The following is a 24547-nucleotide window of genomic DNA, read 5'->3' as shown; positions in this document are numbered from 1 at the left end:
TCGCAAAGGGTTTCCGACAAATTCAAGGAGTTGACTACGATGAGACTTTCTCATCTGTAGCGAAGCTAAAATCTGTGAGGATTTTGTTAGCAATAGCTGCATTTTTCGATTATGAGATTTGGCAGATGGATCTCAAAACGGCGTTCCTTAATGGAGACATTGAGGAAGAGTTGTATATGGTACAACCCAAAGGTTTTGTCGATCTTAAAAATGCTGACAAAGTATGCAAACTTCAGCGTTCAATCTATGGACTGAAGCAAGCATCAAGAAGTTGGAACCGACGTTTTGATAAGGTGATCGAAGACTTCGGGTTTATACAGTGTCATGGAGAGGCATGTATTTACAAGAAAGTGAGTGGGAGCTCTGTAGCATTCCTGATATTATATGTAGATGACATATTATTAATCAGGAATGATATAGAACTATTAAGCAGTGTAAAAGGTTATTTGAATAATAGTTTTTCAATGAAAGACCTTGGTGAAGCATCGTATATATTAGGCATCAAGATTTATAGAGATAGATCAAGACGCCTAATAGGGCTATCACAAAGTACATACCTGGACAAGATTCTAAAGAAGTTTAGAATGGACGAAAGTAAGAAAGGATTCTTACCTATGTTACCAGGCAAGGTCTTGAGTAAAGACTCAAGGACCGGCTACGGCAGAAGAAAGAGAAAGGATGAGTAATATCCCCTATGCCTCGGCAGTAGGATCTATCATGTATGCCATGCTATGTACTAGACCGGATATAGCACATGCTGTTAGTTTGACTTGCATATATCAAAGTGATCCAGGAATGGAACACTGGACAGCGGTCAAGAATATCCTGAAGTACTTGAAAAGAACTAAGGATATGTTTCTTTGTTATGGAGGTGACCAAGAGCTCGTTGTAAACGGTTACACCGATGCAAGTTGGAACACTGATCCTGATGACTCTAAGTCACGGTCACAGGTACGTGTTTATATTGAATGTTGCTGCGATGGTGGGCAAGCTCGAAGCAGTGCATGGTGGCGAAGTCTTCAACAGAATCAGAGTACATAGCGGCTTCAGAGGCTTCATCAGAAGCGGTATGGATGAAGAGGTTCATTGTAGAGCTCGGTGTGGTTCCTAGTGCATTGGACCCATTAATCATTTACTGTGATAACATGAGTGCCATCGCCAATGCACAAGAGCCAAGGTCACAAGAGGCTGAAGCATATCAAGCTGCGTTACCACTCGATTCGCGAGTACATCGAAGATGGAGAAGTAAAGATTTGCAAAGTACACACTGATCTGAATGTAGCAGATCCGTTGACTAAAGATCTCCCTAGGGCAAAGCATGACCAACACCAGAATGCCATGGGTGTTAGGTATATTACAATGTAATCTAGATTATTGACTCTAGTGCAAGTGGGAGACTGAAGGAGATATGCCCTAGAGGCAATAATAAAGTGGTTATTATTATATATCTTTATGTTTATGATAAATGTTTATATGTCATGCTATAATTGTATTAACCGAAACATTAGTACATGTGTGATATGTAGACAAACAAAGAGTCCCTAGTATGCCTCTTAACTAGCTTGTTGATTAATGGATGATTAGTTTCATAATCATGAACATTGGATGTTATTATTAACAAGGTTATATCATTGTATGAATGATGTAATGGACACACCCAATTAAGCGTAGCATAAGATCACGTCATTAAGTTATTTGCTATAAGCTTTCGATACATAGTTACCTAGTCCTTATGACCATGAGATCATGTAAATCACTTATACCGGAAAGGTACTTTGATTACACCAAACGCCACTGCGTAAATGGGTGGTTATAAAGGTGGGATTAAGTATCCGGAAAGTATGAGTTGAGGCATATGGATCAACAGTGGGATTTTTCCATCCCGATGACGGATAGATATACTCTGGGCCCTCTCGGTGGAATGTCGTCTATTGTCTTGCAAGCATATGAATAAGTTCATAAGAGACCACATACCACGGTACGAGTAAAGAGTACTTGTCAGGAGACGAGGTTGAACAAGGTAAAATATCGCGTGACAAAGGGAATTGGTATCGCATGTGAATGGTTCATTCGATCACTAAAGTCATCGTTGAATATGTGGGAGCCATTATGGATCTCCAGATCCCGCTATTGGTTATTGGTCGGAGTGAGTACTCAATCATGTCCGCATAGTTCACGAACCGTAGGGTGACACACTTAAAGTTGGATGTTGAAATGGTAGAACTTGAATATGGAATGGAGTTCGAATATTTGTTCGGAGTCCCGGATGAGATCCCGGACATCACGAGGAGATCCGGAATGGTCCGGAGAATAAGATTCATATATAGGATGTCATTTTATGTGATTTAAAATGATCCGGAAGGTTCTATGGAAGGTTCTAGAAGGTTCTAGAAAAGTCCGGAAGAAACCACCAAGGAAGGTGGAGTCCCGGAGGGACTCCACCTCCATGGCCGGCCAACCCTAGAGGGGGAGGAGTCCCAAGTGGACTCCCCCTATGGGGGCCTGCCAACCCCCCACATGGAAGGGGGGAATCCCACCCCAAGTGGGATTCCCACCTTGGGTAGGTTTCCCTATCACATGGAAGGTTTTGGGTTCGGGTCTTATTCGGAGACTTGTAGTCCAACACTTGGGGCTTCCACCTATATAATGAGGGGCCAAGGGGAGGGGGCCGGCCACCCCAAGACCACAGCCTGGCCGCACCCCCTAAGTGGCCGGCCACCCCCTCCCAAACCCTAGCCGCCCTCCTCTCCTCCATAGCTCCCGCACGCTTAGCGAAGCTCCGCCGGAGTTCTCCACCGCCACCGACACCACGTCGTCGTGCTGTCGGATTCAAGAGGAGCTACTACTTCCGCTGCCCGCTGAAACGGGAGGTGGACGTCGTCTTCATCAACAACCGAACGTGTGACCGAGTACGGAGGTGCTGCCCGTTCGTGGCGCCGTGATCAAGATCTTCTACGCGCTTTTGCAAGCGGCAAGTGAACGTCTACCGCAGCAACAAGAGCCTCATCTTGTAGGCTTTGGAATCTCTTCAAGGGTGAGACTCGATAATCCCCTCGTTGCTACCGTCTTCTAGATTGCATCTTGGCTTGGATTGCGTGTTCGCGGTAGGAAATTTTTTGTTTTCTATGCAACGTTATCCTACAAAAACTATCATGGAACATCAGAAATTATAGATACGTTGGAGACGTATCAAGGCTGCATGGTGGACGGGGGGCGCCCCAAGCAACGACGGGCACCGACAGGCCGTCCCATGGCGCCAGGGCAGGGCGGACGCCATCGGAGACTGCAGGGGGCCGACCGCAGGTGGGCCCCGACGTCGCCGAGCCCACGGAGGGCGAGGCGGGTGCGGCGCGAAAGCCAGCAGCCAGCAGGGGCATAGAGAGCCCAGCAGAGGAGCTCGCGCGCGAGCCAGAGACACAGAAGCGCGGCCAAAAAGGACGATTTTGAGGGGATTTGGTGGGGGTAGGAGGGGAGCGCGTGAAGCAGACCGGCGCCTCGCCGCCGCCGTCCGCCCATGACGGCCTCCTCCGGCGGCGGCGAGGGAGATGGGCGTGGGATGGGGAGCTCTTGGCGGCGGCGGCGCGGGCGCCTCGGAGTCGCCTGGCGGCAGTGGAGACTGGTTCCCCCCTGTCAATCTCGAAAAAAAAAGTACATGTTCATATTTAGATATTTGTAGGTTAATGTAGTTCGTCTTTTCTACAATTGCATGTATGTAAAAATAACAAATAAAAGCCTCATGCATCAACTCGTTACAGTAGCCGGGCTTCGTATCTTCCTTCTCAATAAATAATAAATAAGCGTATGTAAAAATGATTTCAAAGAAAAGTGTATTGTAAAAACAACATTCAATCTCGAACAAAGAAATTATGGCTATGTTCGGTCTGAGCCCAAGACTGCCTAACCAAAACTTGGCCAAGCAAAGTTTTAGCTAAGTTTTACGTACCCATGAATTGGCCAACTTTGACTAAAAAAATAAACTAGAGTTGGTAATTCGCCATTTGCATGCCAACCAATTGGCACAATGGCACCCATCCAAACAAGGACCAAATGTTCGTTATGCTTTGGTGCACCAAACATACCCTTTATGCACTGAACTTGTTTTTAACACACTGACATTAAACCCGTCTCATTTCACTAGAAAGCTACACCCCTACAAAGATGAACATGTGCATACATGTTTACGCTCTTTATCCACACAAAAAATGCTTTCGAATATTATTCTTTTCCTCTTGAGCACATCTGTGAGGTAGTACAACTAGTATTACCATGCACACACACACAAAAAAGGAACCAGTACTTGTTACACTTTTCCCGTAACCATTTGCCAAACATATTAGTAATATTTGAAGGGGCTGGAATATTATATGTAAAATAAATCATACGCCATACAATCTTTGCAAAAGGACAAGCAAGAAACAGATGCTCAACGGTTTCATTGGAATCACAGAAACAACATTTTTGACAACCATTCCAATTCCGTTTTGCCAAATTATCTTTAGTTAACAAGACTTTATTATGCAAGAACCACATAAAAATTTTAATTTTCAAAGGAACTTTAATCTTCCAAAGATATTTACGAAGAAATCTAGTATGTCCATTTATCAAATCAAGATACATAGATTTAACCGTAAAAAGACCAGAATCGGTTGGTCTCCATATGAATCTATCTGATTCCTGTGACAAATTCTCACCTAGAAGCACATGTTTCCACGTTTAATGTTGCATCACCTGCTTAAGAGTGGGGATGCTGATACTCCCGTCAGATATATGCCTTCCACGTTTAAACTGTCCTCCCGACTGAAAATTGAGTGCCTAAAAATACCTGAGATGGAATGTAACAAAGGAATATTGGAATATCATATTTACCTAACTTTAGTACAAAATAAAGTAATATATTTTCTCAGTGATAAATATAAGCATACAGTAATGCGTATGTCAATCTTGCATAGATGTTCACGTTTTTCAAAGTTGAGCTTTCACTTCATCAATTATTCAATATATAAATATATACTTTTGTTCACGTTTGTGTCACCAATAGCTTGTACATACATACCTTCATTACACTTTATTTTAGTGCACGTTCCACGGGGCATCCTCGTTGGTGAACCGAAACAAATATTGGTGCAAATTTCACCGGCTTAGTTTATCATTGCCATATATAGACCATTAGCATAATGTTCTCTCCGGGACCAAGACAAGGACATTGAGTGGCACGACGACAAGTGGTGATGCGATCACTTGTCCGCATAGAAGAAACTTGGAAACGTATACGTTCATACGTATTTTTTTTTGCAGGAATATACGTTCATACGTAACAAACGACACGTATGCATGTACCCCTATATATAACATATATAAGTACAATTATACAAACGTACAAACGTATAGATCATCATGATGGACAGTAGACTTTTGGGATACCCCGGAGAGGGATATGCTAACAAGAAGGGATATTCTAGCATAGAGAGGGATCCATCCAGCCTGCAGCACCGCCGCCAGCGAAACGAAATCAATGGTTGCATACGCGACTAGAAGTTCATACGATTTTGGCTGAATGGACAGTACGGCGGTGGCCATCGAAAGGCGCAGAATCCGCCACGCCGCTGCAGATGTATGCGCGTAACTCATAAATTTTATGGGAGTAATCTGCAATCTTATGTACAAACCAACAGTTTAATTTCACAAACAAATCTCTGCTCAAACACCATTTTTCATTGTAGACTTCCTTAATTGCGTAACAAGAAAATGTAGTACTGTACTACTCGATCAACCGTTCCATAGCAAAAGGTAAAACTTTGTCAACGGGAATTTCAATGGTGGTGCACGGAGGATAACAGAAAGAAAATGACCCGTGGATGGATCAGCTGTCGGCTGGCGAAAGGCACGGCACGGCACGGGCTGTGTGAAACGAGCCTAGCATAGCTCGCCGCGCTGGACGTGTCGGCCGTCGAGTCGCCGGCGCCGAGCTTTTCACTTGAAGGCCCGAAAGCGACCCATCGCGCTGCGGTGACTGTTCTCAGGTTCCATTCCGTGTTCGTGGTACACTCGTGCGTGTGAGTGCTCCACTTCTTACCGGTGTCAACGTCCTAAGGTTCATGTGCATGAATCTCTTCTTCGGAGTGTGCCGTTCTTGCTTCTTAGCTCACCACAGTTCGATGCTACTCTCCATCGTCGAGGGGTTGCTGTATTTGTTGGGCGTGCGAGCGTGTTTTGTGATGCTGTGTGAAATCTAGCTAATTGGGGGAACTGCTTCCTGATTACATTATATTTCCATTGTTTTTGTAACTCAAACAAAAAGGTGGCTTTGAAGCATTTGAATTTGTGTGAAAGAAAATAATTTGATTTGTGACCAGTAGCTCAAGATCTTTGCTTCATATAGTGATGACGAGTACCTACGATTCGGAAAACAGTACCTTAACTACGTGTTTTGTTTTTACCGCGCACCGATCTGCGTTTGCCGGGTTGTGTTAGACTCTGTCGTCATGTGTATACATTCAGGATAACTGTTTATACCGGTTGTAGAAATGTTTCGCTAATATAGCCTTGAAATTTGCCATCAAGTCAATGTTGTTTCTCTGTAGCATTTGGTTGACGACCAACGGTTCACGCTGTGCAGTTTCACCGGGTACATGATGAGTGCGCTAGTTCTTGATAGTGTCAACTTCCAACGGTACCCCAAATCTCCACTTTTTCAGACTATTATTCTCATATATCCATTTTCACATTGCTCGACGTCGATTTATGTTTGCTTGTGATTAAAAAAAAGTACTAGTTAGTTAGGAGAATGGTTTACCATTGTTTCGATATAATGTTCTCCATGTAGCACTTGCTTTACAACCAACAATTCAATATTTGTTTTCCGATTTATGAGTAAATGGTGCACATCAAGTGTGGTTAATTTTTCGCAAAAAAAGTGTGGAGTACCAATCCCCTCCGATTCAAACTATCCTTCTACACGTCTATTTCGCCATTACTTGGCGCTGATTCATGTGTGTTGTATTGTGTGTACTTTGTTCCAGTACGAAATGTAGTTAGGTAGTTATGAGAATGGTATAGCCTACATAGAAAAGTTTAGCTACTCTAGTTCTACTAGGAAAAGGTACCATTTAGTCTTTAGTGAACTTCATAAGGGCCAATATAATTAGATCTGTTTCGTATCAATTTTGGTGAGATCATTCTTTTACCAAAAGTGATTGAAACGGAACGGGTTCAACAATACATACCAAATTGTCTCCTAAATGTTTGCTTCAAGATTTTTACCAACGTTGCGACTATTAGACTGAATTCGGTGGCTGATCACGTGGTGCTTTCATCTCAGACTACTTTTATGCAAGATAGATACATCCTAGATGGTGTTGTCACTTTGCATGAAACAATTCATGAGATGCACCGTAAAAAGTTGAATGGAGTAATACTCAAAATCGACTTTCAGAAAGCTTATGATAAGGTTAAATGGTCATTTCTTCAGCAGACACTCGGGATGAAAGGCTTTTTCGACGAGTGGCGCGTCCTGATTAATAACTTTGTTTTTGGAGAAAGTGTTGCAGTCAAAGTCAATGATGATATTGGTAGATACTTCCAGACAAAAAAAAAAGGTTGAGGCAAGGCGACCCCTATCTCCAATGTTATTTAACATTGTGGTGAATATGCTTGCTATTATAATCGAGAGGGCTAAAGTTGATGGCCGGATTGAAGGAGTGGTTCCTCATTTGGTGGATGGGGGCTTATCTATTCTTCAATATGTCGATGATACAATTTTATTTTTGGCTCATGATTTGGACAAGTCAAGTAATCTGAAGTTAATTTTTTCAGCTTTCGAGGAGTTGTCAGGTCTCAAGATAAATTTTCATAAAAGCGAATTGCTCTATTTTGGTGAGGTTAAAGACGATGCCAACCTATATGCCGAGCTTTTCGGATGTGGCCTCGGGATTTTCCAGTTAGCTATCTGGGCATTCCGATTCATTATCGGAGGCTAACGCTGGCCGAATGGAAAATTGTAGAGGACAGACTCCATAAATGCCTGAGTAGTTGGAAAGGTAAATTATTATCCCTTGGAGGAAGATTAGTTCTCATAAATTCAGTACTAACAAATATGGTACTATATATGATTTCTTTCTTACCCAAAGGAGTCTTTCATAGATTGGATTATTTCCGATTAAGATTCTTTTGGCAATGGAATAATGAGAAGAAAAAATATCAGTTAACCAAATGGAGTGTTCTATGCCATCCAAAGGATCAAGGTGGACTTGGAGTTCATGATCTTGAAATTAAAAACAGGGTCTTGCTAGAAAAATGGTTAGCCAGGTTATTAACTGAGGATGGTCGATGCCAACAACTTTTACGGAAAAAGTATGTGGGCTCGAAAGCAATATCTCAGATTATATGGAAACCTAGAGATTCGCACTTTTAGGATGGCATCATGGCAACTAAAAGCACTTTTTCCCATTCGATTCATTCTCCATTAGGAATGGGTCTGAGATAAAGTTCTGGGAGGATAGGTGGTTGGGTATAACTACTCTTCGAGAACAATATCCAGCTTTGTACAATATTGTTCGCCGTAAAGGAGATACCTTACATAAGGTGATGGAAACAACTCCACCCTCTATGTCGTTCAGGCGTGATCTTATTGGCTCCAGGCTAGCTTCATGGAATGAATTGCTACTACGACTAGCTTCAATCCAGTTGGTTCTGGGGGGCGATGAATTTCGTTGAAATCTTACCAAGAATGGTAAATTCTCGGTCAGTTCCATGTATAAAGCTTTAATCATACCTAGTCAACCGGTTGTTAATAACAAATTCATCTGAAAGATGAAGATACCTCTGAAAACAAAAGTCTTTGCATGGTACCTTCATCAGGGTGTGATTCTCACTAAAGATAACCTTGCCAAACGCTTGTACGAAATGTGGTTTTTTTGTCATGAACAAGAGACAATAAAACATCTTTTCTTTAGTTGCCGAGTTGCTAGGTCTATATGGTCAATCATTCAGATAGGTTCTACCTTATATCCTCCCCGTAGCGTTGCAAATATTTTCGGCAATTGGCTAAACGGTGTTGACGCTAGGTATAAAACGCTTATCAGGATGGGTGCGATTGGTGTTATATGGTCGCTTTGGTTATGTAGAAATGACAAGGTTTTTAATGACAAAAATTCTTCTCTCTTGCAAGTTGTTTACCGCGCTACAGCTTTGCTCCGTTCATGGTCGCCGCTCCAGCGTTTGGAGGATCGCGATCTCTGTACGGAGGTGTCTACTACACCTGGGCATTTCTCGGGCCGGGCCGGGTTTCAGACCGGTCCCGAAAAAGTCCGAACTGAAATTCCCAGGCCCGAGCCCGGCCCGACCCAACCTTCAGGCTTACAAATTAGGCCCGAACCCGGCCCGAACTGCCAAAAGCCCGGCCCGACAAGCCCGGCCCAAACTAGGCTTACACTGTGTTTTATGCAAGCCTGAGCCCGACCCAGCCCAACGTTCGGGATCGAAAATCAGGCCCGAACCCGGCCCGATGTGCAAGCCCGACCCGGTCCGGCCCGGGATTTTCGGGCCGGGCCGGGCTGTCCATGCCCAGCTGTAGTGTCTACACAATTGGAGAACACGACGAAGGAGTTTATTTCCCAACATGGGTGGCAGCATAATAGGCGTCTTTGCCGGATTCTGTAGCATTTATCTTTTTCCAACTGTGAACTCTTTTATTTGATTATTTTAATACTTTAAACGGTTGTGTGCATCTTAGTTATGCAGAGGTTGGGTGTAATGCTTAAACCTATTGAGTAATGAAGCATCCTTTATCGAAAAGGAAAGGGTACCATTTGACTAATTAAGTTTATCCGGACAACAATTGGTTCACAACCTTCAAGATTTTTTGGCACCATGGACTAGAGGGTGAACAACGCACTTCTTGATGGTCTCAATGTCTTAGGGAAACTTACACATCCCCTACTATTCAGACTCAACATTACCCGGCACTGGTTCACATTTGTTATGTTTTGCACATTGTGATCATCATGAAATGTTTTGGAGATTATGGAGAAGTCTTGCTATTCATTGGAAAAGCGTGCTCAAACAAAAAAAAAATACCATGTGGTTTACAATGAACAGTTCAAAAGCATTGTGAGCTCCATGGAGTAATGTTCTCATCTGCAATTGCGCATTTGCAAAACCATTACAGGCCAAACTAGAGCCATCTTAAACCATACAAACCGAAGGGGCTAGTAGGAACAGAAGACCCATACAGCGGGAAATGGCCGCCTCAGCGCCAAAAATCGGAGACAATGGGAACAACCAAAAAGGGTTACAGGGATCGCGAAGCAAACTTGGATCTGTTAGGAGTCGGTGGGGATTGGCATGGACGCGCTGCACTGATGACTGATGTAGAGCGAGGCAGTTGCTTACATGGTCCTAACAGCTCACGCTTGTCTCCATTCAGAAGAAAGCAAGGACAAGGCCACTTTCAAAAACTCCTTTGCTGCTATATATATCTTCTGCCGACGTGGGGCAGGCCTACAGCGTGTGGACTCCCCAGAGACGCATTGGCAGTAGGCACCAAACATTTTTGTCACGCCTATACGTGCGATGAACTGCTAAGCTAGGATCAGTGACGTGCCTGCATCTTGCTCTCTCGTTCGGTTTAGGGAATCAACGAGAACCGAAAGCAGCAATGCTGGTCCTTGCAGATTTACCTGAAATTCTCCTCTTCTGGTGTTTCGGTTGGCATGAGAAACGCTCGATTTCTGAACTTTCGTCAGCTTGACCTCTCACCAGAAGATACCAGTAGTGCAAGCAGTAGGGCAGGGGTTGCATTCAGCTCGAACACTCCACGCAATCTTAAACAACCACAATGGAAGAAATGTGTCGCCATACGCATACGTCCTGACCATTGTCCAATCCATCCAGGCATATCCAAGACCCTACCTAGAGGCTAGAGTATTAGCATTGAAAACCCAGACGATCGATGCTGCTCCACACTCCAGTCAGTGACACTGTCAAGCGCCCACTCTACATGGACCGCAATTAAGCGTGGAGGCACGCTAGAGATCAACACCAGCGCACAGAAAGTCCACCTCCAAACTGGGACACCTCACTTGCCAATTCCACCTCCCTTTCCACCCCTTAAATGCCTCTCCATCAGCCTGCCTGGGCGCGCCACGTATGCGCCCTCCGACGGCGACCTGTGGACCATGCCGACACCGCCGCGTAGCCAGAGAGTGTTCTGGATGGTCTCATGACTATCTAGCCCAATTGTTGAATAACTAAGATCACTAAAGAGCATCAAAAAAATGAAGCAAAACTCCAACAAAGACAAAGCATGACCACCCAAGCAAATTTTGCTAGCTCCGCCACTGGGCGTAGCTTTCAGCATTTCACGGTGGTCGCAGCTGGCCTTGCGAGGCTTTCACTAAATGCCCGCATTCATAGCCGCAGCACGGCCAGCCGGCTGGGATCATGCCCCAATTATTGTTCAGAATCTGTCTGTACCGCAACCCCACTACAATGTGCGTACCAGATCAAGCTTTTCCGGTTCCAGGAGCACAACGAAGCAGCGAGCACCACCTCTCAGCTTCAAGCATTGATTTGCCGGTGAAAGAGAAAAGTTCAATGACGCCGCGGCACGCCGTCGCCTCGGTGAAATGTACAGGTCAGGAAGGAAGAGCGAAGAGCCGAAGAGATGTTTACCTGTGAAAACCAGTGTCCAGCTTGTACTTCGCCATCAATGGGAAGAAACCAGGGGACTTGGAGGAGCTGCTACTGCCATGTGCAATGAATGTATGCCACCAGATGATGATGCAGGGGTTAGGCTTGCTTGATGCGGTCAGACTGGAACCACGATGGATGATGCGCCTAACAGTGAACTGCAATTATTGATCAGGGTAGTATGCTTTTTACACAAACTGAAGCTGTATGGGCATCTGCTCTGTCAAAACCAGGCCTGTACATATGTGGTACAACACAGGAAGTAGTGGTGCTTCTTTGCTGTTGATGTTACTAAAATCTCAATATATTTACTGGCAAAAGGCTATAGGGTTGGACTTCACCCCAGTGTAGCTTCCGCACTCGCAGTTTATCTCCTTGATGAGAATGATTCCTGCAGAAAGGCGTAGAGTTCCTCTGCAACTGCCAGGGGGTACTCTTCCTGCGGCAGAAGCGCGCCTGGAACCTCCACGAATTTGGTCACACCTTTGGCGCCCTTGAGAGCCTCCATCTCGGCCTTCGACCGCCTGGGAGAATTCAGTGTCGACACAACAAGAACTGGGACATCTTCATCCAACTCAGCAAACAACTGCAGGAACTCCTCCCTTGATTGAACAGGGTCAAGAAGGCCCGTCAGGAACGCGGCTGGGACGAATCGTGCGCCTTTTCTCTTGGTCAGCTCATAGCGGCTTTCGATAATATATGGTGTCACGTTCTCAGGGTTGGCGTAGACGTGCGACTTGTACTGAGACTGGATGGACTTCTCGTTGCTCACCAGAACATTGTACATCATCCAGCCGATAGCTGGGGCCCTCAGGGTTCCTCGTAGAAGTCCATACCTGTTATCAAAATTTTAAGTGCCGTCAGTTTGAATCTTATGCACTGACAAGCTACATATGTACAAAATGGAAAACAAGGGTGATCATATCGCATATATTTATCTACATCAGTATTCATTATGTGTGATTTCAATCGCATACTGCTTTAGCATAAGTTAAATGCGTCCAACCCTCCATCACAGATTTTAACTTATATATATCAGAATAAGTAAAATGAGCGATACTACTGGACATGAAAACAAGTACTGGGTAACAGAACTGATAACCTCCTTACTTATCAAGCCATATAACCAATTTGGAAATGAAGTGCCTGCAAAACTATGCTACTGTACTTTCTCTGCGAAACAACATAGACACCTCCATACAACCAAGGACAAACATTACTAATGGAATGACTGCATACACTCAATGACTAGGAGCACAATACAGCAGCGAGCATTATTTCATACTAAAAATACCTAGCATATTTACTGTTCGTTGAATGAGATGTTCCAACTTCACTAAATGCATGTAATAGAACTACTGACAGACATGAACACGGCAGAATAGATGGCAGGACGAGGTACGCAGAGTATGCTTCAACATATTCAAAAGGGGATATCCTTGCCTATATAGTACTACTGTAAAGACTATCCAGATCATCTTACTGTTTCTATAGCTTGACAATCTCACAATTTTGGGTATGTTTCATGTCTATCACATCTGTGAAGCACATCTTTGTATATTCACGCTTGAAAATTGGCATACACCACGAAAAACAAATATCGTGAGCAGTGACAGAGCTATGTTGGGCCCAGGGTTTAGTACCTTGTTTCCATATCGGAACCTCGGCCAAATACAATTGGAAGGGGTCCAGCCCACGTAGGTGCAACAGCAGCAACAGCAGATGGTTTGATAAGGCCCTTCCCAGCCGCACGGACTGCTATAGTTGCTGCATGACCACTTCCAATTACCACCAATTTTCCATCTGAAGATAGCATATACAATACAACCACATTGTTAAGTGACTATGGCCATTTAAACGAAAGGATGATTTCAAAAGTCTCGGAGTTACTGAAAATGAAAACCATACAAAAAATGTGGTCAGTGTGACACACATCAACTCGCCAACTCATTGAAAAGACAAAGGACCTTTGCATTTCAACTCATTGAAAAGATAAAGAGTTTGAGTTACAGTGCTCCTAGCTGGAATTTGTTTCTAATTTCTGGCATATATCTACTCATCGTTATGTTCTGCTGAACTCTTTAAGCTCTCTTTGAACTACATAGCTACTCTACCTAGTAAGTATTAACGGACGATAATTATGTTGAGGAGCACCTGACTGTTAGACACTTGCGTGTACCGGGCAAGAAGAAAGTTTCCAGGAAACATGTTTTCTAGAGTATTTTAGTCGCCTATGACTGACAAGATAGGCCAGGAATTCTTTCGTGCAAAGCGCAAAAATTCTCCTTCTTGGCTCTGGTTAAACCATACATTTTTCTTTTCAGAACAATGGTTAATATAAGCATATGCACGTGAATTAGGAAGCTAGCACTGAAGGCTAGAAAAATGGATTGTGATGCTTGTCAGCCATAGAATCAGGTGCAAAATTTCAGTGCAAGTGCTTGCAACCACAGACTACAACTGCATTGAAAGAGTAAGATCTGATTTACCTGCATCTGCCACCGGACTATTTGGTGAATTGATTAGCTGAACCAGGAAATTCTCCATCACATCAGCATTGTAGTTCAGTGACGGCCTGTCTGAATAACCCAGACCAGGCCAATCGACAATAGTAGCACGGTAGTTGCGTTCTCCTTTCCGAGTCACAATATCTTTGGCGACCACCCTCCATTCTTCCACTGTGCTAACATCAGAAATTGTAGGGATCATAAGGATGTTCTTCACGTTCTCAGCAGTCCCCTGCTCATGTTCCTCGTAGTAAACGCTTATTGGCTTATCCTCAAATGTCCACTGCCACTTCCCAGTCTAGAAAAGCATACCAACAATGTTAATCGCACAGACAGTCCAGAAAAATAAAACTGCTCGTGTGAACACAGTTAGAAGTCTAATGTTGATATATTTGCCACTAAAGTAGCCTGCATTCACCAACGACCTTGATGTTAATAAATGGATGGAGAAACAATTGTACAAGCAGAATCTGTTGGAGTAAACATCGCATCACAAACTTCAGTAATCTTTTGTGCAGATTAGTAGTAAGTTCAGCACAACACGGTTCATTTTTCGAGTCTTCGAGATCTAACTTATCCCATTTATCTAAAGCCAATTTTAGGTAACAATCCACATTGGACATATCCACCATCCTCCAAGTTTTCTGCCTGAGTAAGCACACATGACAAGAGTTTCAGGATAATCATAACATTGGCATCTTCTCTGTCGTCTATATTTTCAGAAAATTAAGTTCTGCTAATAATCAGATAGGCAAGGAAAAACTTTTAGCAACTCCGCTTCATTTGCCTCACAATTTAAACCTAAGTAGAAAGTATACTGAGTGAGCAAATCTGGTTTTGGAAGAATATAACATGACAAATGTGATCGAAGCCTATGAATGGGCAAGTCGAAGGAGTCTGCAATCTTGGGCACACTTAAGGAATCAAACAGATCATGGGTGGCAGGCAACATGTTATCAAGACAGGGTGCAGCATGCAAATGACATAAAAGAGAGAAGTGGAGAAACGAAACAAAAAGAGAGTGGGATGGCACATGTGCTTCCCCTCCTATTTCTATTTTGTTTTCCTTGTAATTCATTTTCTTAGATCTGGACCTCTATGCATAAACTCAGGCACACAAAACCAATGCTAATAGAAAAAAACTGTATTGGCGATCAAGTAGGTAGAACCAAATATTGCAAAAAAAAAAGGAAAAAGGACGTACCCAGTGCTGAGAGCTCCCGCACTGTGCGGGGTCTGGGGAAGGTGTTAGTGGCAAGCCTTACCCTTACGAAGTTCAAGAACCAAATATTGCAAAAAAAAAAAAAAACACTGCACATTGCAACAACCTGATGTTGTTTGCTTTGTGATTTGCTCCTTCTTTGGAGTTCTTCTAATACACAATGGCATGCATTTAAATGCATGATCAAGAAAAAGAGTTAGTGGAGCGAGAGAGGAAACAGAGAGCAGGTTTACGAGATCCTCGGTAATGTGAGCCAAAAAGGTTGAAGGCTACCAACAATGAGACACAAAACCTAATATGCATGTGCACAACACCGCAGTATTTAAACTGCTTCCATTTCATACTGTATGTCATATAGGCTCCATGCTGGTTGGTGGGAGAAGGTCCTACTTTTCTGTAGTTAAAATTTTCCAGGCGAGGATGGCAAGGTGGTGGCGGCGTTCTCATGTCGGAATAAATCATCCCTGCTTCATGGTTCTTGATCCCGTATCGATGGGGAACATGTGGAGAGTTCAGCCCGCTAGTCATTATCGGATCTGGTGGATTGTTCAGGATTCGGTGGCCATCCGACGCTTCGGCTTTGTGCAATGGTGGTAGCAGTTCTACAAGGTCAGGAGAGGCAGCCATGGTTTCTACAGGTACCGTGGAGCAGGTCTGGTGTCTTCCATGATGACGTTCGTCGGTGGCCTCAGATCTAGGAAAAGAGAAGCATTATGTGTCCCCAGTCGTGTTGTTTCAGCGAAGTCTTCGATCCTGTCTTCAGAGACAAGTGGCTACTGCAGCTCATAAAGCATTAGGTGCTGGTGTTTTCTTGTTCCTGGGATGATGATCTTCTTCATCGTTCTTCTCCTACGGCTACTTCAGCGGCAGAGCATGATGGTGATCGGCGCAATCACGAAGGTCTTTGCAGATGTTTATGTTAAATTTGTTACTTTTTGGGCCTTTTGTGTATGTTGGTGGAGGCAGAGCTGTATCCTTTCGGTATATGTCTGTATTTGTACTCATTCTTGTACGTTCTCCTTACATCTTAATATAGTAGATGAGTATGCTACGGCTTATTTTTCCAAAAAAAAAAAAAGGAGTTCAAGAGTAAGCTTCGTGTACACTAGATTTAACAGTATTCTAAATTCATTCTGAACTTCTGCTAGTATCTTAGCAGTGTGCATCACCAAACTTTGACATTTAGGTGCCAGACGCTCAGTTGTTCAAGCAAAGTTTTGCCAGGCTTTTAATTTTTTTTAACCAATCTGAGAATTTCTTATGGACCTGATTGCCTAAAGGCCTACCAAACAATTTGAGATCTAAATCCGTCTCGAATAGTTTGAAGACCCCAATCGAGCTAGGACTCACAGCTTGAATTTTCCTTGTGAAGTAAATTCATTACAACTCAACCTCTCATCAATAAGACATCAACTTCACTTTTTCTTTGAGATCATGCAAATGTGTGCATAAACTCACCCATACACACCAAATAATTACATCACTAGCGATGAAGTAGGTAGAACCAAATATAGGGCAACGATAGAACCAAACATGTCAAAGAACACTGCACATTGCAAACACCTACGGTTGTTTAATTTGTGCTTTGCGCCTTCTTTGGTTTTCGTATTCTAATACACAACAATAAGCATCTAAATGTTTGTTCGGGAAAAATAGTTAGTGGAATGAGAGAGGGAGAAAATAGAGAGCTCGATATTGTTAGCTGAAAATGTTCAAAAATACCAACCACAGGACACAAAACCTTTTTCATGTCGTAGCAACTCCACAATTTTCAAGAAAACCCCACATCATTGTTCAAATGATTTGACCCAATAACCATCAAGCCATAACATTGTAAATATAGTACTGAAATTTTCTCTAGGGCTAAGCATCTTGCACAAGGTTAAACTGGCCATATTATCCAAGTATGACTGTTTGTGATAAGTTCTTGAAATAACAGTTGGTCCAAGCAAAATAGATTTTTACTGAGAAGGAATGATTTTATGTTGCAGGATGCAGAAATGTAGACATACAGATATGCCGAATACGAGTATGACGGAAGCTAGCAACTGTATTCTAAACTCAACAAAATTGGTTTCATGACAAAATTGGTTTCAACAAGGAGCTGTGGTAGTATCTCAGCAGTGTGTAGCACCCAGCAAACTTATGGCATTCAAGTGCCACCGTGCCAAATGTTCTGTTGCTAAAGCATAGTTTTACCAGGTTTCTATATTTTTTTAACAAATATGAGAATTTCTTACAGACCTGAAGGTCTACCAAGATAATTTGAGATCGAAACCAGCCTCAAATAGTTCGGGAACCCAAATCGCGGCTAGGCCTCGCAGCTTATTCAACGGATTACTCAGCCAGAATGGCTCAATACAACGGTTCTTACGCGCTCAAATCCGGGAGACAGCCACACCAATTAATAATGCTGATACTCTAGTAATAGTTTGGCGATCTTACCTTGGAGGGCGAGGACGCGGGCTTGGAGGCGGGAGGGGAGGCGACGGCACGCACAGCGAAGAGCCTCGCTCGCCGGACCGGAACCAGGCGGTTGGAGACCGCAACGACGGGGGTGAGGTAGGCGGCGGCGGCCGCCGCTGCGGAGGAGTGCATGGTGGGAGAAGGAAGCGCAGGCGGCGGTGCGGCGCGACGGAGGTGTGGAGAGGAAGCGGACAACGTGGGCTGCACTGGGCTCATCAACGGCAACTCGACGACTAGGAGCCACGCCGTCGTTTTGTTGCGTCCATGTCTTTCCTCTTTTTGCTTGTTTTTTACTTTTTTCCGGAAGCCTCCTCCCGTCTGCCAATGCATCACTCCCTATGCCTGATCACGTCAGTTTTTTTTTCCTCACTCTCACCCCCACTCTCACTCCACGGTACCAGTGCACGGACTATAGTTTCAGCTCTCACATCTCTCTCCTCCACATCAGCTTTTCTCTCTCCTCGACATTAACATTTCTTTTTCAGATTACAACATTCAAAATAATGCAAGAAAATTATTTTATTCAACTAAAATTGTTATCGATTACATTATAAAAAAAATTACATAAAAATTTGAAAAAATTACATAATCTAGGCATTAGCCCACACATGCTCAATCAAATCATGCTGGAGCTGTGTATACATCGGTGAGTCCCTCATTTCGTTGTCCATCTGAATCTTGGCTGCTAGGCTTGGTGGTGCATGGTTGTGTATCGCAGGACCGACATTGGAATCAACTGTCTCATAGATGTTCTCCAAATTTGTATCACGCTCATCGTCGATGATCATGTTGTGCAGAATGACACATGCACGAATGATCAACCCAAGAGTACGCCTCGAGTAGGAGCGTCCCGAAACTGCTAGAATGTTGAACCTAGCCTTCAGCACTCCAAAGGCACACTCGACATCTTTGCGCCAAGATGATTGAGCAGCAGTGAACAGTCAATGCTTTTCAGTTTGTGGAAGAGTAACACCTTTCATGAACACCGGGCAGGAGGGGTAGATGTCGTCGGCAAGGTAGTAACCATAGTTGTACTCGTGTCCATTCACCGTGAAGTTCACTATGGGTGCTTCTCCCGTAAGCACATTAGTGAACAACGGCGACTGGTTGAGTACATTGATGTCGTTGTTGGACCCGGCCACTCCAAAAAAGGCATGCCAGATCCAACGATCATACGACGCAACGGCTTCTAAGATTATGGTAGGGTGTTTGATGTCTCCCCTTGTGAATTGACCGGCATGCGCCACTGGGCAGTTCCTCCACTGTCAATGCATGCAATCGATGCTCCTTAACATGCCCGGAAAGCCACGCTCCTCGGCTTTCGCTAACAGACGCTGAGTATCCTCGACATTTGGTCGACGGCAAAACTGTTCCCCGTAACATTCAATGATGCCTTCACAGAATCTATCTAGACAATCTGATGAAGTTTGTCTATCTAACTTAAGCCACTCATCTATCGTATCTGCAGCGACTCCATAAGCTAACAGACGCAAAGCCGCAGTACACTTTTGTAGGGGAGAAAAACCAACACGGTTGAGAGCATCAACTCTTTGGGTGAAATGCGGAGAGTATTCACCCAATCTATCCACAATGCATAGAAAAAGGGATCGCCTCATCCGATACCTTCGCCGAAAGAAGCTCGGAGGATAATTGCAGTCGTCGGCGAAGTAGTCCTCGAAGAGCCGATCGTGGGCACCCAGACGATCACGCCTGATGAACTCTCGGCGGCGTCGCGGCCGTCTTGGCTCCGCCTCCTCGTTGAGCATCGCCTCCTCATACTCCGCCTGGAATGCACCGATCATATCACCCACCATTCCGTCGCTCGAACTGCTGCTAGACGAAGACATGGCGTTGAGAGGAGTGGAAATGGAGAGTGGAGGAGATGAAGTGAGGTGTGGAATGAGTGAAACCATATGGGGATATTTATAGGGGGTGGGGATGAAATTTTGGGGTTTTTGGCATTTTTTTCGAATTTTTTGAGCCAGCAACGGCTACCCCAACGGCTAGCTGAGGTGGACGAATCAGATCGCACCACCTAAGCTAGCCGTTACCCCCGCCCTCTCGCCCCGCTGGTGCCAACGCTGCCGCCTCCCTCTCGCCCCCCTCTCGCCCCCCTATCGCCCCTAGCGCGGGCGGCAGCCGGGCGGTAGCGGGCGCTACCGCCGGGCGCCCGCGCCACCGCCCCGCGATCTCGTCTCGCCCCCTCTCACCTCCCTCTCGCCCGGATGCCGGCGCTACCGCCCCTCCTACCGCCCGCGTTGGCACCAGCCTTACTTCAGAAGAAGGGGGGCGTTTGCGGCTGAGAGGTTGGAGGCCCCACCTCTAGTTCGCCGGCATCTATGTCCTGCAAATCTGTCTGGCCTTGAGGACCACGTCAGATTTGTTTAGACCAAAGATGGTAATTCTTGCTGGATCCCTCAGACCGCGCATTTGGCCTATCTTATGAGCAAGACGCTAAAGGGGCAGCACCCGGCACGAGACAAACGCGCACACTATGTCATCAGAAGTGATGTGGATGTTCTTGTTAAGATCCCTCATGAACCGGATAATACGGTTAGTCTCCACGTGGGTGTCCTTCGGGTTGAACCTCCGGTTGGCTCGGGAGGGGACACCGGGAGCGTATGCCGGAAGGTTGCTGAAATCGGTGGAGCTGAGGTTCCTAACATAAAAAAGGTGTGTTGCCATGACCGGAAGACTCTAAACCGGAGAATTTGTAGAAGGGGCTCCCCTGACGGGGCGTAAGGATATACGCCCCGCATTGTACAACGGGCTTGGGGTTCGGAAGCTTCTTACCTTGGACCGAATTGATCCGAAGGTTGTAGAAGCGAGCAAAAGTATCAATGCTAGGAAGGAGGCCAACGAAAGCTTCCATGAAAGAAACATAAGAAGAGAGGTAAAAGATGTCGTTGCCAGGAAGGTGGTGAGGCTGGAGTTCGTAGTAGTCCAGGAACTCGCGGAAGAAGTTTGACGTCGGGAGGCCGAAGCCGCGCTCAAAATGGGCGGCAAAGACCACGACTTCGCCTGGCTCGGGCGCAGGCTCCAGCTCTTCGCCGGGGATTCGGTACAGCACCTCCTCCGGTATCCTCCTGGACCGGTAGAGCCAGTTGATGGCGTGTATTTCACACGTTCGTTGGGCAACCTCAAGAGGAAGGTATGATGCGCACAGAAGCAAGTTTTCCCTCAGAAAGAAACCAAGGTTTATCGAACCAGGAGGAGCCAAGAAGCACGTTGAAGGTTGATGGCGGCGGGATGTAGTGCGGCGCAACACCAGAGATTCCGGCGCCAACGTGGAACCTGCACAACACAACCAAAGTACTTTGCCCCAACGAAACAGTGAGGTTGTCAATCTCACCGGCTTGCTGTAACAAAGGATTAACCGTATTGTGTGGAAGATGATTGTTTGCAGAAAACAGTGAACAACGATTGCATTGATTGTATTTCAGTAAAGAGAATTGGACCGGGGTCCACAGTTCACTAGAGGTGTCTCTCCCATAAGACAAACAGCATGTTGGGTGAACAAATTACAGTTGGGCAATTGACAAATAAAGAGAGCATGACCATGCACATACATATCATGATGAGTATAGTGAGATTTAATTGGGCATTACGACAAAGTACATAGACCGCCATCCAACTGCATCTATGCCTAAAAAGTCCACCTTCAGGTTATCATCCGAACCCCCTCCAGTATTAAGTTGCTAACAACAGACAATTGCATTAAGTATTGCGCGTAATGTAACTAGTGACTACATCCTTGAACATAGCACTAATGTTTTATCCCTAGTGGCAACAGCACATCCATAACCTTAGTGGTTCTTGTCACTCCTCCAGATTCACAGAGGCATGAACCCACTATCGAGCATAAATACTCCCTCTTGGAGTTACTAGCATCAACTTGGCCAGAGCATCTACTAATAACGGAGAGCATGCAAGATCATAAACAACACATAAGCATAGCTTTGATAATCAACATAACAAGTATTCTCTATTCATCGGATCCCAACAAACGCAACATATAGAATTACAGATAGATGATCTTGATCATGTTAGGCAGCTCACAAGATCCGACAATGATAGCACAACGGGGAGAAGACAACCATCTAGCTACTGCTATGGACCCATAGTCCAGGGGTAGACTACTCACACATCACACCGGAGGCGACCATGGCGGCGTAGAGTCCTCCGGGAGATGATTCCCCTCTCCGGCAGGGTGCCGGAGGCGATCTCCTGGATCCCCCGAGATGGGATCGGCGGCGGCGGCGTCTCTGGAAGGTTTTCCGTATCGTGGTTCTCGATCGGGGTTTTCGTCACGGAGACTTTTTATAGGCGAAAGGGCAGGTCAAGAGGCGGCACGGGGCCCCACACCACGGGGCCGCGCGGCCAAGGGGGCCGCGCCGCCCTAGGGTGTGGCCCCTCCGTGGCCCCTCTTCGTCTCTCCTTCGGACTTCTGGAAGCTTCGTGAGAAAATAGGCCCCTGGGCTTTGATTTCGTCCAATTCCGAGAATATTTCCTTACTAGGATTTCTGAAACCAAAAACAGCAGAAAACAGAATCGGCACTTCGGCATCTTGTTAATAGGTTAGTTCCAGAAAATGCACGAATATGACATAAAGTGTGCATAAAACATGTAGATAACATCAATAATGTGGCATGGAACATAAGAAATTATCGATACGTCGGAGACGTATCACCAGTCGATCTCGGCTTGATTTACGTCGGAGCCCTTCCAGGCCCCGCGAGTGTACGCTGGCAAGTTCGCGCCGGAAGCCTGGCTAGAGCTGCTGGTGATGAGGACATCCCTACCTCACTACTACCCCCGTCATTGCAAGTTGAAGATGATCCTGTTGTGAAGCTCAAGTCCAATGAAGTTAGGATTGGACCAATGACATGAGCTCGTGCGAAGCTACTTAAATAACAGGTGAACTTGTTCCTAAACGATAATGTGATTGATGAGAACTTTATATTGCCTAAGTGCTATTACTTATGTATGATCAGGTATGAGGAGGGAGCAAGCATCACACGAGGAGGAGAGGAGCAGCTGGACCAGAAGATGGACGTGAAGCTGGACATGGAACTGGACATGAAGACATCCCATGGACGCGCGAGGGAGGAGCGGGTGGCATGCGTGAGAGGGGAAGCTAAAGTTCAGGCCGGTGCCAGATCCGGTCCGACCGGCCGTGTCGCCGGACCATCCGGTCCCAGGCCCGGTCCGACCGGATCCTGCGCCGGGTCAGTACGGTTTCAACCGGCCGCGGCGCTTGTGCCAACCGGGCACTATCCAGTATGCCCGGCAGCCTCGCCCGGTCACCACCCGGTGCAAGGTCCAGTTTGAACCGGACCGGCCGGTCCCAGAACCGGTCGACTAGCCGCCAGACCGGCCGACTCCGAGTCTGTCTCGACCAGATCTATTCTTGGTCGGTTATTTTCGTACTTTTTCGACCTGAGGTCGTCCTGGACGCCTATATAAGTCCATAGGACGCCCCCAAAGTTGCTTTAGACCACGTTTAAGATAAACCCTAGTTCTTAGTTGTTTGCTCTGCAAAACTATTGAATTCCCTACACCATATTGCTTGATATTGTGTAGATCCTGATAAAGTCTTGTGTGATCTGTTGTTCCACTGGGAATTAGACGGTTGCAACTTACCGCTTCGTGGTCGGCGGCTACGTGCGCAAGTGTGTGGAGTTGCGAATATCTTGCAGGGTTGAGAGATGTTGCATTGGCGACAGGGACCAATCGAGAGATCTTGTTGCGTCATACAAGTTACCATCCACTACACCGTCGTGTTCCTCCGCTACTATCATCCTGTGATCATCATCACCACCGTTGCTTACTGAGAAGATCGGGCCACCCCATATCATCTTGGTATCAGATTTCCAGTTTTCCTCGGTAAGCCATCCACAATCCGTCCCATAGTTGAGTTGTGAGTGTTTTCCTATCCAGAAAAAGCCAAAAAAAATAGGGTTAGGGTTTGCCATAGCCTTAGATTGCACTAATTTCAAGTTTTAGTTGCTTTTCGTAGTTGTTTTTGCGTACCTTTTCTTGCATCTAGTATTGTTAGGATTTGAGTCTCTATTATCATCTAGTTACAGTTTTTGTTACTCCGAGTCCACATAGCGTACAGTGTGTTGTCCCAACCATAGCCACAGCCTTTCGATATAAGTGTCTAGGAACTTTCCCAGAAGAGACTAGTTTTACCGCTCGACAGGCTGCTCATTAGGGTTTGGTGCTTTGCATATCTTGTTGGCCGTGTTATCAAGGAGTTATGTCATAAAAAAACTGAAAAGAAGCAAAAGGAGCTACATAGCTGCGTTATAAAAGAAAATTCCAAAAAGAAAAGTGAAGTGCTAGAAGAATCAAGTGAAGGCCTAAGTTTACTTTACTGCACCCGTAGTTGAGCAATCTTGTGTGTGTCTCGTTGAGCTTTGCTAGCGTCTCTCTAGTGCATTGCAACCTTTCCTACATATAGTTGCATTGCCACATTTATCGCCTTGTGTGAGTATCATTGGTTGTCTACGGTCAGCGCTAGAGCTTGTTGTTGGTGCAAATAGGTAGCATACCTACAGCCCCACATATATCCTGCTTTGCCGTGTGATTTGTTCTTATACCCTTGATATTCGCTTTGCTACATCCGTGCACTAGTTGTCACTACAAGTGGTAAGCAGTA

At 45.3% G+C, this 24547-nt stretch overlaps 2 protein-coding genes across 2 annotated transcripts; both read right to left on the bottom strand.

Annotated features, from left to right (window-relative positions):
- Positions 1 to 11827: 11827 nt before the first annotated feature.
- Positions 11828 to 18030, bottom strand: LOC127301605 (uncharacterized). The gene is made up of 4 exons (XM_051331877.1): positions 17863 to 18030; positions 14178 to 14493; positions 13332 to 13491; positions 11828 to 12524 (listed from the first exon to the last, which is right to left on the bottom strand). The coding sequence occupies exons 1-4, from the start codon at positions 18013 to 18015 to the stop codon at positions 12056 to 12058; spliced, it is 1098 nt and encodes a 365-aa protein (XP_051187837.1). The 5' UTR covers positions 18016 to 18030; the 3' UTR covers positions 11828 to 12055.
- A 443-nt stretch (positions 18031 to 18473) lies between these two features.
- On the bottom strand, positions 18474 to 19697 carry LOC127304009 (uncharacterized). The gene is made up of 2 exons (XM_051334722.1): positions 19538 to 19697; positions 18474 to 18790 (listed from the first exon to the last, which is right to left on the bottom strand). The coding sequence occupies exons 1-2, from the start codon at positions 19695 to 19697 to the stop codon at positions 18474 to 18476; spliced, it is 477 nt and encodes a 158-aa protein (XP_051190682.1).
- Positions 19698 to 24547: the final 4850 nt, after the last annotated feature.

Source organism: Lolium perenne, chromosome 5, assembly GCF_019359855.2.
Source record: "Lolium perenne isolate Kyuss_39 chromosome 5, Kyuss_2.0, whole genome shotgun sequence".
In the NCBI taxonomy this organism is placed as follows: domain Eukaryota; kingdom Viridiplantae; phylum Streptophyta; class Magnoliopsida; order Poales; family Poaceae; genus Lolium; species Lolium perenne.
This window is presented reverse-complemented; position numbering and strand designations above follow the sequence as displayed.